This window comes from Saccopteryx bilineata, chromosome 9 (assembly GCF_036850765.1).
Source record: "Saccopteryx bilineata isolate mSacBil1 chromosome 9, mSacBil1_pri_phased_curated, whole genome shotgun sequence".
NCBI classification, from domain to species: Eukaryota; Metazoa; Chordata; class Mammalia; order Chiroptera; family Emballonuridae; genus Saccopteryx; species Saccopteryx bilineata.
Window position 1 is genome coordinate 190,632 of NC_089498.1, and position 16,622 is coordinate 207,253.

Below are 16,622 nucleotides of genomic sequence, written 5' to 3' on the forward strand. Positions count from 1 at the left end.
AAAAAAAGATGATGGACCCAGCCCCAGAAATTCCGAGGTGGGGAATTGATTTTTTTTTTTTTTTTGTATTTTTCTGAAGCTGGTAACGGGGAGAGACAGTCAGACAGACTCCCGCATGCGCCCGACCGGCATCCACCCAGCACGCCCACCAGGGGCGACGCTCTGCCCACCAGGGGGCAATGCTCTGCCCCTCCGGGGCGTCGCTCTGCCGCGACCAGAGCCACTCTAGCGCCTGGGGCAGAGGCCAAGGAGCCATCCCCAGCGCCCGAGCCATCTTTGCTCCAATGGAGCCTCGGCTGCGGGAGGGGAAGAGAGAGACAGAGAGGAAGGAGGGGAGGGGGTGGAGAAGCAAATGGGCGCTTCTCCTATGTGCCCTGGCCGGGAATTGAACCCAGGTCCCCCGCATGCCAGGCCGACGCTCTACCACTGAGCCAACCGGCCAGGGCCGGGAATTGATTTTTTTAAATTTATTCATTTTAGAGAACAGAGAGAGAGAGAGAGAGAGAGAGAGAAGGGGGGAGGAGCAGGAAGCATCAACTCTCATATGTGCCTTGACCGGGTAAGCCTAGGGTTTTGAACCGGCAACCTCAATGTTCCAGGTTGACGCTTTATCCACTGCGCCACCACAGGTCAGGCGGGAATTGATATTTTAAAAAGCTGTTCAAAGGATTAAAATGTGCAAGCAGGATTGAGAACCCCTGCATTGCCATTTAAGCGCAAGGGCGATACGAGCCTGCAGATGGAGCAAGGCCAGGCACCCTACTAAATTCTCATTCTATACTGCGAAGTAGGGCTCCCCCTTTCATAAGTAAAGAGAGTGAGGCTCAGGGAATAGCTGGCCCGGGTAGAATCTGGATTTGCATTCGTTTCTATGGTTCCAGAGTTTTCCTATGAGGAAGGCCACTGGCAAGGATGGAGAAGGGGAGGCAGGACAGTGTGTGTGTGTGTGTTTGCGTGCACGTGTATGCACCTGGCTGATCTGTCACCAGTCACTCAGACCTTGAAATACTTCACGCAGGTTGGCACATGGCTGCTGCCTCAAGCTCCCCACAGTCCCATCTGTTCCAACCACTCCTCTAGAGTACCCTGGAAACCCACCTGCCTGCAATCCAGCTACTAAAGGGAGCCTACTTGCTCAGCAGAAGTAGGACCTTCAGGACACCACCTTGATGTCTATTCTGATTGTTCATGGCCAGGCTAGTTGGTGAATAGATTGTCACTCCTGGTCAAATGGTGTGACCAATCTATCACCTCACCTGTGGGTGAAAACTTGGGGGGTCTCAGACTGGAGCCGCTTTCTGCTTTGCCCTTCATAAAGACAGCAAGGTGACCTGACCTGTGGTGGCGCAGTGGGATAAAGCGTCGACCTGGAAATGCTGAGGTCGCCGGTTCGAAACCCTGGGCTTGCCTGGTCAAGGCACATATGGGAGTTGATGCTTCCTGCTCCTCCCCCTTCTCTCTCTCTCCCCTCTCTCTAAAAATCAATTAAAAAATCAAAAAAAAAAAAAAAAAAAAAGACAGCAAGGTGACACTGAGGGAGACAACATCTGACCCAACTTGAGTAGTACCTTCTCCAAATAGGCAACTTGAACATGAGCCTCTCCCTGCACCACCAGAAGTTTGGTTGTACAGTTTTAGAGGATGACCTTCGTTTGTCAGGATCCACGTGAGGGGAGGGGAGGCAGGGCTTGGCTCAGTGGGCACTGTGCAGCCTCAGTCCCTGTGGTCTTCCGGAGGGAGGCCTAGCAAGCCGACTAGAGCACCAGTAACACCCCCTCTCAGCTTAGCTCAGCCAAGCCAAGCCCAGCTGTCCTGGATGGGTTATTTTTACTTGTTTGTTTTTTGTATTTTTCTGAAGTTGAAAACGGGGAGGCAGTCAGACAGACTCCCGCATGTGCCCGACCGGGATCCACCTGGCACGTCCACCAGGGGGTGTTGCTTCGTTGCATCCAGAGCCATTATAGCACCTGAGGCAGAGGCCACAGAGCCATCCTCAGCGCCCAGGCCAACTTTGCTCCAATGGAGCCTTGGCTGCGGGAGGGGAAGAGAGAGACAGAGAGGAAGGAGAGGGGGAGGGGTGGAGAAGCAGATGGGTGCCTCTCCTGTGTGCGCTGGCCGGGAATCGAACCCGGGACTCCTGCACGCCAGGCCGACGCTCTACCACTGAGCCAACCGGCCAGGGCTGTGGGTTATTTTTTTAAGTAAGTTTTTTCTTGTATTTTTAAAGAGGGAAAGAGAAAAATATTGATTTGTTATTATTTACACATTCATTGGTTGATTCTTTTATGTACCCTGATTGGGGATCAAACCCACAACCTTGGCATGTTAGGATGACACTAAACAATTGAGTTACTGGGCTGGGCTTTCCTGATTTTGTGTGGTTTTCCATTTCCTAGGCTCCCTGTGTGGATCAGAACCTAGGTGTCCTCCTTGTGAGTGTTTCCTCACTTGTGGAATTAGAATAATGACAATGGTACTTACCTCCCAGGAACATCTGCTTTTAGAGCTGCACAAATGTTGACTGTCTCATTGCTGGCTGCATGTCTGGGAGCAGTTCCTATCCTCTCTGTCTCGTTTTTGTTTTGAAATAGGACTAATACTGCTCCCTGTCCGTGAAGCACTCAGAAAACGAGGCTGGGAGCCGGCTACTTTTACTGATTGCTCTAATTTTGTGCAACTGAATGTCGTGGACCCTAGATGATGAAAGATCTTTTCCCATAAGCCCATCTGTTATAAGCCATGGGCCTTGGGCTCCATCCAGCTCATGTCCATGGGGCAGGAATCAGAGCCTGGTGTCCAGGAGGCCTGGCCTCAGGTTCTGGGAAAAGCTGCATGTATCTTTAGACACATTCCTTCAAGGCTGAGTTGGCTTCCTCATCCACGGGGTGGGATGACAACAGAAGCCTCCCAGGCATTTGAGGGCAGGCAGGGCCCTCAGGTCCTCCTCCAGCCATTGTCCAGAGGAGCAGGGTGGAGGAGTCCCCATCCCGCAAGCCCCAAGGGATCTGGGGAATGAGGACAAAGGGTCCCCCAGCCTGGCTGGTAATAGGCAGCAGGTTGAGCTGCTGTCCCACAGACAACCCCCTGGTCATAGGATAAAGGCGCCAGGTTATGAAGTTAGGTGTAGAGAACGGGAGTGGGCCTGAGTGCCCTCATCTCATGATGGGCATCTGACTGCCTCAGGGGACAGGTAGCTGGTCAGAACCCAGCTTCTGCCCTTGGAGAACATACCCACTGCTATGGCTGGATAGTCCTTAGTTCATGTCCCAGACGGGAGGCTGTGAGACCACCTTTATTAGGCCAAGAGTGGCTGTGAATACACATTTATAGGACTTCTCCCAGTACCAAGACCGGAAGCATTGCAGGGACGTGACGTCAGGCAGGGAGTGAGCTTTGTGTCAGACCTTTCGTGGGGATGGCCCTGGGACACCAGCCTGGGAGAGTCTCAGCTAACACAGGGTCCCCCGGTGCCTCCACAGCCCATGTCGCTGCTACGGGAGCACAGAGGCGAGCAGGGTGGTCCAGTACACCTGGGGACCAAGGTGCCCTTCCCCGCCTGGACATCTGCCCAAGAAGGGGTGGAACAAACATGGTTGGGGGTGTTCCCTAGAGCTCCACCATCCCTGCCCTACGTCCAGCTGGCCCTCCTTTTTACCCACCCCAGGGGTCTCGAGAGGAAACAGCCTCCCCAGGGAGGGTCAGGGAAATAAGCCTGGCCCCAAATGGACTCTGAGGCCTGGAAAAGTATATAAATATATAGGCTGTGTGTATGTTATATAAATGTATCTCTATATGTATATATGTACATGCACACTCAGGAGGCAGCTGGCAGCTGTGCCCGAGGTTAGGGAATGTCCTTCTCCCCAGTGGCCTGGCCACCTTAGTCCACCTTGAAAAGTCCCTGCTAGGTAGCCTGGGGCGACAAGGGCTGTCACTTGAAGTCAAGAGTCCAGGTGTTAGGGATGTAGAGGGACTGTGTCTGGCGGGCACGGCGAGGGGTGGTGTTGAGGGCATCCACGCTCTTGCGGCTAGAGTGCACCACGTCAGCCACGAAGCTGGTGCAGTCGCTACACACGTCCTTCAGGACACAGCCGTGGGTGTACATGTGGGGGAACTCCTCCTCCACACTCCGCCACTGGGGCCCCTGCAGGGACCTGGGGCAGGACAGGGCCGTCAGGGAGGTCCCCCCGCACTTCTCCAAGTCCACGTCCCCCACCCCTTTGCACGAGGCACCAGGGGTTTTGGAATGGACATGCCAAACAGAGCACCCTGGCAAAAGCTCTTCCTTGATAGGGCCTGAGTCCTGGGCCCTCACCACCCAGTGTGGCTTCCACCTCATGCTCCTCGGCCCCCAGAGCCCACCCACATATCTGCCTCTTGTTTCCTGGGGGCATCCCAGCAAACAGGACACCCCATGCCCACCCCAGCTCCCGCGTTACCGGCAGGGCATGACCACACAGCAAAGAGCAAAGGCACGCACTGGAAGACGTCTCTCCTCTGTGTCGCCGTGACTTTGGCAGTTGCCACCCTCTGAGGACTCTCAAAGCCCAGCGTGTAGACAGGGATGTGTGCAAACTTCTTAGAAGGCATCTTCATCTGCAGACGGAGGGGGTGAGTGGACAAAGACTTCCTCAGACACAGTCCAGGCACACCTGACCCTGCGGCTATCTGGATCACCCTCCCATGCCTGGCATCTGAAGGTAGGTCCCTCCTCCCACACACACACAGCCACAGCTGCTCATACATGGCACTGCGTCTTATACTACGCAGGGTCTAGCATCGTGCCCTGCATGCAACAAACATTTAATGTGGATAAGGTAGACGTTTTTCCACAGCTTGGTGGCAGGATATAAGTCAGGGTCTGAAACTAGTGGTGATGAAAATCTCTCAGCAGATTGTTGTTTCTGGACTGAGGTTTAATGGGGGGACACACTTCTACATGTCATTATTCCTTAGCTCAGTGCACACGTGTGTATGCAGACACCTGAACAAAGAGCCTCGCAAAACTCTCAAGGAAGTTGTAGGATCAGAAGCTAGGACTTTTGAGAGGAAGTGAAGGGTTTTTTGGCACCATCCTACTAACCAAAATGTTAAAAAAAAAAAGACAAGGGTTTTTAAAAACTGCACAGTCTCATAAAGTGTGGGAGTGGAGTCTGCCTGGAGGAGGAGATAAGAGGTGAAGGTGGTGCTTCTGACAGCAGACTGCAGAGCCCCCCAGGACAAGCCGCATCAGGCAGCAGACGACCCGAGACACCTGGGGACCTTGCTCAGACCCCAAGTGAGCCTCACCTTTACGCTGCAGGAAGTGCAGACAGCTCTGGAAGGGAAAAGGAAAAGCGTCAACCCTGAAGAGGCCGAGGAAGAAACAGCTGCTCCCTGGCAGGGCAGCACCAGCACACCGGCCAGCCTGCCCTTGCCTTTGGCTGGACCTCGGTCACTAACGTGTTTTACTTGCATTGGACTCCCAAATCTTGCTTTTCTTTTTACTTAGTTCCATACCCAAAATACTTGTGCCCCTCTTGGCTCCTTTTCAGAATACCTGTTCTGGAGTTTTCTTACACCCTCTGCATTTGTGCGTACAGAAAACATCTGAACCAGAGGGGCCTCAACTGAAAGACTCAGTTTTAAGGAGTGATTAACAGTTTTTAGTCCCCACATCTGATTTCAAAAATAAATACTTCCTTATAAAAATCTGAACATCAGAAATGTAATTTAGTCCAAGGAGTCCTCTCCTCTAAAGCTCAGTCCTAAGAAGTAACCCCTGCTAGCCACACAGTCTTCATTCTCCCAATGTAATAATGATTAAAAAATATTAACAGAAATATACATTTAAAATAAGAAACAGCCCTCATGGAGTAGCTCAGTTAAGATGCTTGAGAATAGTTTGGTCCTCTCAGGTCTTGCTTTTGTGATTGTTAGGTCTGGAGCAATGCTCAGTCTAGGTACTTACTCCCCATGAGTGAGCCTTAGACTTTCCTCTGTGTCCACTCAGTGGCCCATGAATTCCATTCCCAACATGGATGGTGGGAGCAGACACCACTCATGGTACTGTTCCTTTAAACCTTTAGAGGAGGGTCAGCATTCTGTAATGGGTCATGCAGGTGTGGCTAGGTGAATAATGAATAAACAAATGGGTGTGGCTCTGTCCCAGTAAAGCTGTTTACAGTGGAGGCAGTGGCCATGTTTGGCCCACGGGCTGGAGTCTGCCAGTCCCTGCTTCAGAAGGATTCTTTCAAAGCCTTTAGTAATTTCCACGTGCTGATCAATACTCAAGGGGGCCCTTCAACATGTCTTGGGCTCACCCTCTGGACAGCCTCTCCTCTCTGGAAACCCTCCCTAGGGTCTCAGCTTGACCTCCTTGGCTCAGGGCCTGAGTGGGCTCTGACTCATGACCTAGAAGCCCCAGGCAGTACAGGTCATCCTAGGGCTCATCCCATCTTCTCTCCTATCCAATGTCTTGAAAACCAGTTTATTTATTTATTTTTTTTTCTATTTTGGTTGTTTCAGGTAGACGGTGCCTGTTCTGGTGTCTATTACCCCACCTTGGCTGAAAGTAGGAGCCCCTTAACTATTAATATTAAAATGAATACTGTTCCTTAGTTACATTAGCCACAATATAGGATAGGACACCCCCACAATCACAGAAGTTCTACTGGACAGTGCTGACCTAGAGGCTTCCTACCACCTGCTCCCCATGTTAATTCACAATCAAGGTGCTTACAGAGGCTCACCTCTTGCAGAAGAGACAGGTGGGTGGCCAGGAGAACAGTGGGAACTTAGTTCGGCAACAGCAGCAAATCTGTAAGAAAAGGACTTGTCAAAGCCCAATTTTGTCCAAAACTCACTGGGTCCAGTCCCATCCTCACCAGGCCCCCAGCCACGGCTCCAGTGTGGTGAGAGGACTGTCTAGGGTCCAGGTCACCTCACCTTCCCCTTCTTCAGGCTGCTGAAGAGCTCCTTGTTCTGCAGGAACTTCTCCATCTCAGCCTTCACCAGGACACGGCGCACGTCCATCACCTCCTCCACAGTCAGAGCGAGGCTCTCCACGGGGTGGCTGAACTCCTGGAGGGGGCAGGGTACAGGGGCTGGTGCTCACTCAGGCCTTTCAGGGTGAAAGAGAACTCCACAAGTTCTCTTCTCTGAGGAACCTGACGTCTTCCTGGCCTCAGTCTACCCAAGCCTAGCAACTCACAAGATGTTCTTCAGCTCATCCATGCCTGGGAGCTGCACAAGCTCCCCTGAATTCTCTGATGGGGTCCAGGCAAGGTTCCAGGGACAGCCCTGCCCAGCTGTCCAGCCTGCCCCAGCCCCTCGAGGGCCACACTGGTCGTGCTGCCCTTCAGCTCATCCCTATTTTCACAGTGCTTCCCTGATCTGAACTATCTGCTTCTCCTCATTCTTCACCTACAAACACACCATAGCCAATCAAAACCAAACATGGTCCCCATCCTACAATGTCCTTGCTAGGAGCTTCTGGCGCCTACTTCACTTGCAGTGTTCACTGTCCAAGGGACGTTGCATCTGCTGCCTGCAGGTAGCATGTGTCTTTGTCATAATTACCCAACCCTTGGGGCCATGATGGTGAGTATAAGTTCTGTCCCCAAAAGCTTAGTATAGAACTTGACCTCGCAAAACCTGTTTTTCCGAGGTACCACAAAGATGGGAGATGGATGGTGTCCCTGTTTCAGGTTTTCAGTGGCTTGTCCTATGTGGAGTTGCTGAGCACAGGCTACCACCTGGCATTGGGTACAGTTCTCCATCTCACCTGAAGCTTCTGATTTCTCATTCTATTAGCTTGGTGGTGCTGTTTATATTTGAACAACCCCTACGCACCTTACAGATGTTAAACTAACAGCAAATTTGGCCAAGAGATCTCATGTTGGCTGCAAAGACCAGCAGCCTGCTCCTCAAACGGAGCCATGAGCATGTGGCTCGGGGTGGAGGCAAGGTCACTGAGATCTCTGATCTTGGACAGCCAGACCTCTCAGAAAGCACTCTTAAACCTGATCAGGCAGTAGCGCAGTGAATAGAGTGTCAGCCTGGGATGCTGAGGACCCAGGTTTGAAACCCTGAGGTCACTGGCTTGAGCTCAGGCTCATATGGTTTGAGCACAGACTCACCAGCTTGAGCATGGAATCACGGACATGACCTCATGGTCACTGGCTTGAGCCCAAAGGTTATGGATTTGAAGCCCAAGGTCACTGGCTTGAGCAAGGGGCCACTGGCTCAGCTGGAGCCCACGGTCAAGGCATATATGAGAAAGCAATCAATGAACAACTAAGGTGCCACAACTATGAGTTGATGCGTCTTTCTCCTTCCCTGCCTGTCTCTGTCTGTTCCTCTCTTTCTCACACTAAAAATAAAAAAATGGAAAACTCTCAAGATCTGAATTGAAAAAACATTTTGGAATTTGTCATTTTAAAATATATCCCCAGTTCCTTAACATCCCTCCCTCCAAGAAGTGGTCCTGGGAATGGACTTAGTCATTCATTTCTATGAACAGATTATGGTGGAAATGACAGTGTGTCACATATGAAACTGCATCATAAAGACACTGCAGCTTCTGCCTGGCTTTCTCAGACCATGTTGCTGGGGTCAGTCACTGTACTGTGAGGACCTGTGGGGGCCCTCCTGACACAGTTGTGTGAGGGGCCACTGTGGGAGGGGTGGGAGGGACTTCTCCAGCCCCTGTTGATCCTTCAGACAAAGACAGAAGTCCCTGCTGACACTCCAGCTGCCACCTCCTGAGAGACCCTGAGCCAGACCCCCAGCTGAGCCATTTCTGGATTCCTAACCGCCAGACACTGCGGGTTATAGTCTGTTTCATTCATTCATTCATTCATTCATTCATTCATTCATTCATTTTTTAGAGAGGAGAGAGAGACAGGGGGAGGAGCTGGAAGCATCAACTCCCATATGTGCCTTGACCAGGCAAACCCAGGGTTTCGAACCGGCGACCTCAGCATTTCCAGGTTGACACTTTATCCACTGCTCCAGCACAGGTCAGGCTATATTCTGTGTTTTAAGCTGCTGAGTTTGGGGGTAATTTTCCACACAGCAGAAGATAACAAACACAGATCTCAGGGACAGCTTTGCCTTTGCTGGGGAATATTAACAGTAACACTACCTTGCAGTTTAACATCTGGTCTCCTTTGAGCTTCTTGAGAAAATGTCAAGGACATGATAAGAGCACACCGCTGACATCTCTCCACGTGCCAGCCAGGTGCCCTTTAGATAAAATACCACAGCAAGGCTCAGGTCTAAAGGGGAGCCTCAAAATACCAGCACGTGTTAGCTGCTTACAATGCCAACTCAGAATTTCACAGCTGATGAAACCGAGCTGCAGGGAGGCTCAGCAATGCACTGGCTGAGTTGAGACCACCTCTCCCCCCAAAAAAAATCTCCTGTCACATCACAGAGCCTTCAAGCCACAGGGTTTCTCCAGTGTCCTAACCACATAGAGCAGACAAAGAACTCAAAATACAGACTGTCTCCTTAGCAAGATTCTTGTCTTCCAGGGGTCACAGTGCCCAGAATGCCCAGAAGGTGGCAGCAGAGCCCAATTTCCCAAGACACGTTCCGCACAGAACAGCCACACCCACCGAAGGCAGACCCCATCTGAAGGCTCTGGACTGGGCCTTGTCCTGGGCAGGGCTGAAGGGGAGCACTGGGTAGGCACCCACCCAGCCACCCTGAACAGCAATGCCCCCCTCACTCACCAGCCACAGGTGATTGGTGTCTGAGGTCGCAGAGGCCTCTGGCCTGTCCCCTGCTGAGCCCAGATCATTGTGTAGGGAAGAGCTGGGCTCAGCCCGAGACTGGACGCTCACAGGGAAGGGACCTGGAGGAAGAGTTCAGAGGACAAACTGGCAGAAACAAACTGGCAGAAATCCTGGTGGGGGAGGGCTGCCTAGGGGATGAGAGACAGTGGGGTGGTTTCCTGGGGGAGGTGGGAGTAATCAAGCAGAAGGTCAAGTAGAGAGCGTGTCACCCCATCACAGGCCCATGGAGTGCAGCCGACCTGAGGGTCCCTGAAGGGGTCCGAGCACCATGAGTGAGCCAACACTGGGGGTCCTAGGATGGAGCCATGGCAGCCGCAGCGCTGGCCAAGTAGGGCCTTCTTGCTGTGTGGCCCCACTCATGGCATTTCACACTAGAGACCCAGGCGGCAGAGGGCAGACCAGTCTCCACCATGAAAGTCTCTGAGGCTTGAGGACCATTTGTGGGGACTGGGAGGTATGGGATGGCCTGGCCTGGACCTCCTCACACTGCAAAGTGAGCCACAACTACCAAGTGGGACCATCCTGAAAGTGGCCACGTGCCATGGAGACCTTGAGGACAGAGAAGGGGGCCTGGCCATGTCCTGTGGCATTTAGTGGAGCACAGCCCTTACAATGGTGGTGTAATTGCATGGCCACTACAGGGTCTATCCTCGGTGATGACTGGTGAGGAGAAGGAGGCTCTTGGGAAACTGAACAGGTTCCAGAGTGGCATGTGCTGCACCACCCATCTAGTTCAACATGGACACGTTTCCATTGACAGGAACAAAACTAGAAGGAGCTGTCAGTCTCCTTCCATCTACCCATCTACCCATCCATCATCCATCTGTCATCTTGTCTAGTTTTCTTTTTTTTTTTTTTTACAGAGACAGAGAGAGAGTCAGAGAGAGGGATAGACAGGGACAGACAGACAGGAACGGAGAGAGATGAGAAGCATCAATCAGTTTTTCGTTGCACATTGTGACACCTTAGTTGTTTATTGACTGCTTTCTCATATGTGCCTTAACCGCAGGCCTTCAGCAGACCGAGTGACCCCTTGCTCGAGCCAGCAACCTTGGGTCCAAGCTGGTGAGCTTTTGCTCAAACCAGATGAGTCCACACTCAAGCTGGTGACCCCGGGGTCTCGAACCTGGGTCCTCAGCATCCTAGTCCAAAGCTCTATCTGCTGTGCCACCGCCTGGTCAGGCTAGTTTTCTTTCTGTATACCAATATACTAGTAGTAATTAGATAATTGGATCGTAGAACTTTTTTTTTTTTTTTTTTTACAGAGACAGAGTCAGAGAGAGGGATAGATAGGGACAGACAGACAGGAACGAGTCATCAGTTTTTTGTTGTGACACCTTAGTTGTTCATTGATTGCTTTCTCATATGGGCCTTGACCGTGGGACTACAGCAGACTGAGTAACCCCTTGCTTGAGCCAGCGACCTTGGGTCCAAGCTGGTGAGCTTTTTGCTCAAGCCAGATGAGCCTGTGCTCAAGCTGGCGACCTCGGGGTCTCGAACCTGGGTCCTCCGCATCCCAGTTTAACACTCCATCCACTGCGCCACCTCCTGGTCAGACGAACTTTTTTTTTTTAAGAGAGGAGAGAGGGTGGGGGAGAGAAATGGGGGTGGTGGGGAGCAAGAAGCATTAACTTGTAGTAGTTGCTTCTCATACATGACTGGGCAAGCCCGGGGTTTCGAGCTGGTGACCTCAGCATTCCAGGTCGATGCTTTATCCACTGCGTCACCACAGGTCAGGTGGGTCACAGGAGTTTTAAAATAGTTTTTTTTTTTAATGTTTTACAATAAAGATTGACTATTAAGCTTTTAAGTTAAAAAAATGGGGTGGGCCCTGGCTGAGTGGATCAGTTGGTTATAGCATTGTCCTGACAAGCCAAGGTTGTGGGTTGTTGTTTTTTTGACAGAGACAGAGAGAGGAACAGATAGAGACAGACCAGAAGGGAGTGAGATAAGAAGCATCAATTCTTTGTTGTGGCTCCTTAGTTGTTCATTGATTACTTTTTCATATGTGTCTTGACTGGGGGGGCTACAGCAGACCAAGTGACCCCTTGCTCAAGCCAGCGACCTTGGGCTGAAGCTGGTGAGCCTTGCTCAAACCAGATGAGCCCACGCTCAAGCTGGTGACCTTGATGTTTTGAACCTGGATCCTCTGTGTCCCAGTTTAACACTCTATCCACTGCACCACCTCCTAATTAGGCCAAGGTTGTGGGTTTGATCCCTGGTCAGGGCACATACAAGAACCAACCAATGAATGCATAGATGGGTGGAAGAGCAGACCGATGTTTCTCTCTCCCCACCCTCTACCTTAAATCAATAAATAAAAATTAAAAGAAAAATAAAAAGTGGTGACCCTGCCCGAGGCAATGAGGGCAATCTGGGCTTAAATATTTTTTGTTTTTTTTTCTTTAAATGTAATATTACTCTATCAATAACTAATGACAATTATTTTTTTACAGAGAGCGAGAGTCAGAGAGAGGGATAGATAGGGACAGACAGAAATGGAGAGAGATGAAAAGCATCAATCATCAGTTTTTCATTGTGGCACTTTGGTTGTTCATTGATTGCTTTCTCATATGTGCCTTGACCGCGGGCCTTCAGCAGACCAAGTAACCCCTTGCTCGAGCCAGTGACCTTGGGTCCAAGCTGGTGAGCTTTGCTCAAACCAGATGAGCCCGCGCTCAAGCTGGCGACCTCAGGGTCTCAAACCTGGGTCTTCCGCATCCCAGTCCGATGCTCTATCCACTGCACCACCGCCCGGTCAGGCTGGGCTTAAATGTTAAATGGCCTTCATGCAGGATGAGCTCCCTGCACCCACAGGTGGCACCTGCTCAGGAAGACATGGAACCTAGGCCAAGGACACAGCGCCCACAGGGCAGGGTTGAGGGAGTGTGAGAGGTGGCACTTGCCCTGCTCCTGGGTGCTTGGTCGCCAGGTGTGCACGCTGCTTGCACGGGCCCGAGATGCCTCCAAGCCTCCTGGGGGCTGAGTGGCTGGCTGCAGGCCAGAGGCCACTTCACTCCGGAGCTGGACAAGGTCGTGCTCTGAGAAAGAGCGGTCCCGCTTCAGCGTCACCTCCCCACACGGAGACTCTTCCTCCTGTGGACACACCAGACCCAGCCCTATACTCACTGCTCTGCCCACCCGCATGTCCTGCTTGTCCCTGGACCCAGGCACAGGACACGGAGTACTCCTGGTCAATGGAGACCAAGGAGCCATCGTCCACCCACTGGCCAGCCTGACTGTCCTCTGGACAGTGGGAGGCAAATGGCCCCAAACGATGCCCTGCAGCCTCTGGAAAGTACTAGCAAGAACAGGTTTGGTATCAGGTGGAGCCTGCTGACACGGCCTCTACTCGGGTCTTCCTGACTCAGAGCAGTGAGGACAGGACGGGGAGCCATGCAGGGACATACTGGCTTTTCACATCCACCAGGGGGCTGCTCAGCCCCTGGTCCCCATGTGAAAGACCTTTCTGTGCTGTGGGAATGGGGGTGCTCAAGGCCACTGTCCCTATCACCCTCTGAGCCCCCCCAGCTTGCTCTCGGGGCAGGACACCAGCACCAGCAGAGGGTCCCAGAGGCCCCGAGCAGGGCTCCCCCCACAGGCTTAGTGCTGCACCTGGTTCCTCAGCCCGTTCTCACTTCCCCATCCCGCCTGCTCCTCCCTGGCACTGTCTCAGGAGCCTGTGGGGTCTGACCTCAGACGTGTTCATCTCCTCCATCTCTGCCAAGGTGGGTGCCTTGAGCAGGACCCGGGGCCGTGGGCGCTGGGTGCAGCTCCCAGCATCCGTAATGGACAGGTTGATGCAGGAAGTGGACTTGACGTCCCCTGAGCAGGCGTCGAGGATGCAGGGCAGAGAGCCGAACCCTGGGGAGGCCGAGCGGGGCAGGACGGAATGTGAGGAAGGAACCGGGAGGGGCTGGGGGGCGGGAGGAGGAGGGCGTCCCTGGCTCACCCCGGCCACCCCAGCGCTCGGCCCCCACAGGGCGCAGCCTCCGCTCCTGCTTGATCTCCTCCAGGATCTTCTCGTGCAGGGTTCTCTGCTTCTGGGGCAGGGGGCGGAGCCTTCTCTCGGAGACCTGCAGGGGTGGCAGTGCAGGACAGGAGGGGCACAAGGGAGTGAGGAGGCCACCAGGCCCACCAGAGGCCCGCGCAGCAGGGAGCAGAGGGGTGTCTAGTGAGCAGGTGGGGACCATCCCTCTCTGTTGGGACAGGCTGCCCTCCAGGAGGGGAGGAGTTGGCACCTGCTTCAGTGGAGGCCGGGAGCGGATGAAGTCCAGGATGAGTTCGTGGGCATCCTTCTTCACCCTGGGAGGGATGTCACCATCGACCTGCGGGGAAGGTGAGGAGGCGACGAGTCTGAGACCCCTCAAGGGCTGTCAGCTGAGACCGGGGCTATGGGCGGAGTTCATTCAGCCCCGAGCAGGACCTGGTCCTCACACCCTCCTCCCCTCAGAGGCTGCAGTGTGGCCTTCAAGGCCTGGCACCGTGAGCTTCCCTGCGTCTCGGATTCTTCATGTGGAAATGGGGTTGGTGGCACCCACCTCACAGGGTCGTCAGAGCAATGAAGTGAACTTGCATATGTAAAATTCCTAGAGTGGCCCTGGCTGGCTGGCTCAGAGGACAGAGTGTCGGCCTGACGTACAGACGTCCCGGTTTGAGCCCCAGTCAGGACACACAGGAAAAGTGACCATCTGCTTCTCTCCCCCCTCCTTCTTCTCTCTCTCTTGCCCTCTCGCAGCCAGTAGCTCAACTGGTTCGAGTGTCAGCCTCAGGTGCTGAGGATAGCTTGGTGATTTGAGCATCGACCCCAGATGGGGTTTGCCAGATGGATCCTCATCAGGGTGCACGTGGGTGTCTGTCTCACTAGCTCCCCTCCTCTCACTTAATAAATAAGTAATAAAATTAGAGTAAGTTCTCGGAGCAATGCTGCCACCCAGCAAGGGCCACAGGAACATTAGGGTGGAGAGTCCCACGACCTCAGCTCCTGCCCTGGTCCTCCAGAACCTGACACATCCCCTCTCCTTGCCCTTGTCACGCTGTGTCCCTGATACGGCCATGGGACTCGAGGCCACGTCTGCCACTCCCACGGGCCCCCAGCCCAGCGGTCAGCACACAGGCAGGCTGGTGGCCGCGGCAGGCGCCCTGCTCACCATGACCTTGCGCAGCTTGTAGTTCCTGGCGCGAATGTCCTGCATCAGCATCTCGAAGGGGGTGAGCTGGAACTCGGTGGGCAGTGGGTTGAACTCCTGCTCCTGCACCTTCTTGAGCTTCACCCCGTGGCGCAGCTCCCGCATGAGCTGGACCCAGAGTCGGGCCTGGGCCCCGAGAAGGTGAGAGTGACCCTCAGGCCCTCCAGGCCCAGGCCCTCAGTCCCAGGTCGGGGAGCTGCGTCTTACCCAGTCCGTGTGCCTCAGGTTGTCCAGCTCCGCCAGCGGCTGCTCCGCCTGTGGCTCGTCCTCCCGAAGCTTCTGCAGCATCTGTCAGCCCAGGGGCAGGGGCAGAGTGGCAGCTCGGGTGTGGCACCTGCCAGGCCACCCACCTGGGACACTGCCTTACCACATGGGCTACTATTCCACCAGCAAGACAAGGGCCAAGGCTTTAGGGCTCAGAAAGATATGTGGGGAAAGTAAGCCATTGGCCATGGAACCACACAGGACAAGTGGTGCCCCATCGCCACCTCTGGCAGCTTCTCCTGGGCAGGGGCAGGGCGCGAGCACAGCAGCCAGAGAGCCTGCTCTCACCTGGTCCACACACCCCAGCGAGGTGTGGGCCCCCTCGATGCACAGAGCCTGCTCTCACCTGGTCCACACACCCCAGCGAGGTGTGGGCCCCCACGATGTCAAAGAGCCTGCTCTCACCTGGTCCACACACCCCAGCGAGGTGTGGGCCCCCACGATGCACAGAGCCTGCTCTCACCTGGTCCACACACCCCAGCGAGGTGTGGGCCCCCACGATGTCAAAGAGCCTGCTCTCACCTGGTCCACACACCCCAGCGAGGTGTGGGCCCCCTCGATGTCAAAGAGCCTGCTCTCACCTGGTCCACACACCCCAGCGAGGTGTGGGCCCCCTCGATGTCAAAGAGCCTGCTCTCACCTGGTCCACACACCCCAGCGAGGTGTGGGCCCCCACAATGCACAGAGCCTGCTCTCACCTGGTCCACACACCCCAGCGAGGTGTGGGCCCCCACGATGCACAGAGCCTGCTCTCACCTGGTCCACATACCCCAGCGAGGTGTGGGCCCCCATGATGGCAAAGAGCCTGCTCTCACCTGGTCCACACACCCCAGCAAGGTGTGGGCCCCCACAATGCACAGAGCCTGCTCTCACCTGGTCCACACACCCCAGCGAGGTGTGGGCCCCCACGATGCACAGAGCCTGCTCTCACCTGGTCCACATACCCCAGTGAGGTAAGGGCCCCCATGATGGCAAAGAGCCTGCTCTCACCTGGTCCACACACCCCAGTGAGGTGTGGGCCCCCACGATGCACAGAGCCTGCTCTCACCTGGTCCACATACCCCAGCGAGGTGTGGGCCCCCACGATGCACAGAGCCTGCTCTCACCTGGTCCACACACCCCAGCAAGGTGTGGGCCCCCATGATGTCAAAGAGCCTGCTCTCACCTGGTCCACACACCCCAGTGAGGTGTGGGCCCCCACGATGCACAGAGCCTGCTCTCACCTGGTCCACACACCCCAGCGAGGTGTGGGCCCCCACGATGCACAGAGCCTGCTCTCACCTGGTCCACACACCCCAGCGAGGTGTGGGCCCCCCACGATGCACAGAGCCTGCTCTCCCACGTCTGTGAAGCACTTTCCCTCAGATCTCAGCTCACAGCCCTTAGG

At 54.2% G+C, this 16,622-nt stretch overlaps 1 protein-coding gene across 1 annotated transcript in view; it reads right to left on the reverse strand.

Moving 5' to 3' along the window:
• Positions 1-3,150: 3,150 nt before the first annotated feature.
• The window catches only part of SPIRE2 (spire type actin nucleation factor 2), a 35,902-nt gene continuing 22,430 nt past the window's right edge, over positions 3,151-16,622 (reverse strand). Inside the window, exons 4-15 of the mRNA XM_066243320.1 lie at positions 15,179-15,259; positions 14,933-15,097; positions 14,024-14,110; positions 13,735-13,858; positions 13,477-13,646; positions 12,689-12,878; positions 9,720-9,841; positions 6,928-7,062; positions 6,732-6,799; positions 5,290-5,317; positions 4,481-4,596; positions 3,151-4,154 (exon numbers count right to left, since the gene is read on the reverse strand). Coding sequence (XP_066099417.1) covers positions 3,932-4,154; positions 4,481-4,596; positions 5,290-5,317; positions 6,732-6,799; positions 6,928-7,062; positions 9,720-9,841; positions 12,689-12,878; positions 13,477-13,646; positions 13,735-13,858; positions 14,024-14,110; positions 14,933-15,097; positions 15,179-15,259 — 1,509 coding nt within the window. The 3' untranslated portion in view covers positions 3,151-3,931. The remainder of the gene's footprint in view (positions 4,155-4,480; positions 4,597-5,289; positions 5,318-6,731; positions 6,800-6,927; positions 7,063-9,719; positions 9,842-12,688; positions 12,879-13,476; positions 13,647-13,734; positions 13,859-14,023; positions 14,111-14,932; positions 15,098-15,178; positions 15,260-16,622) is intronic.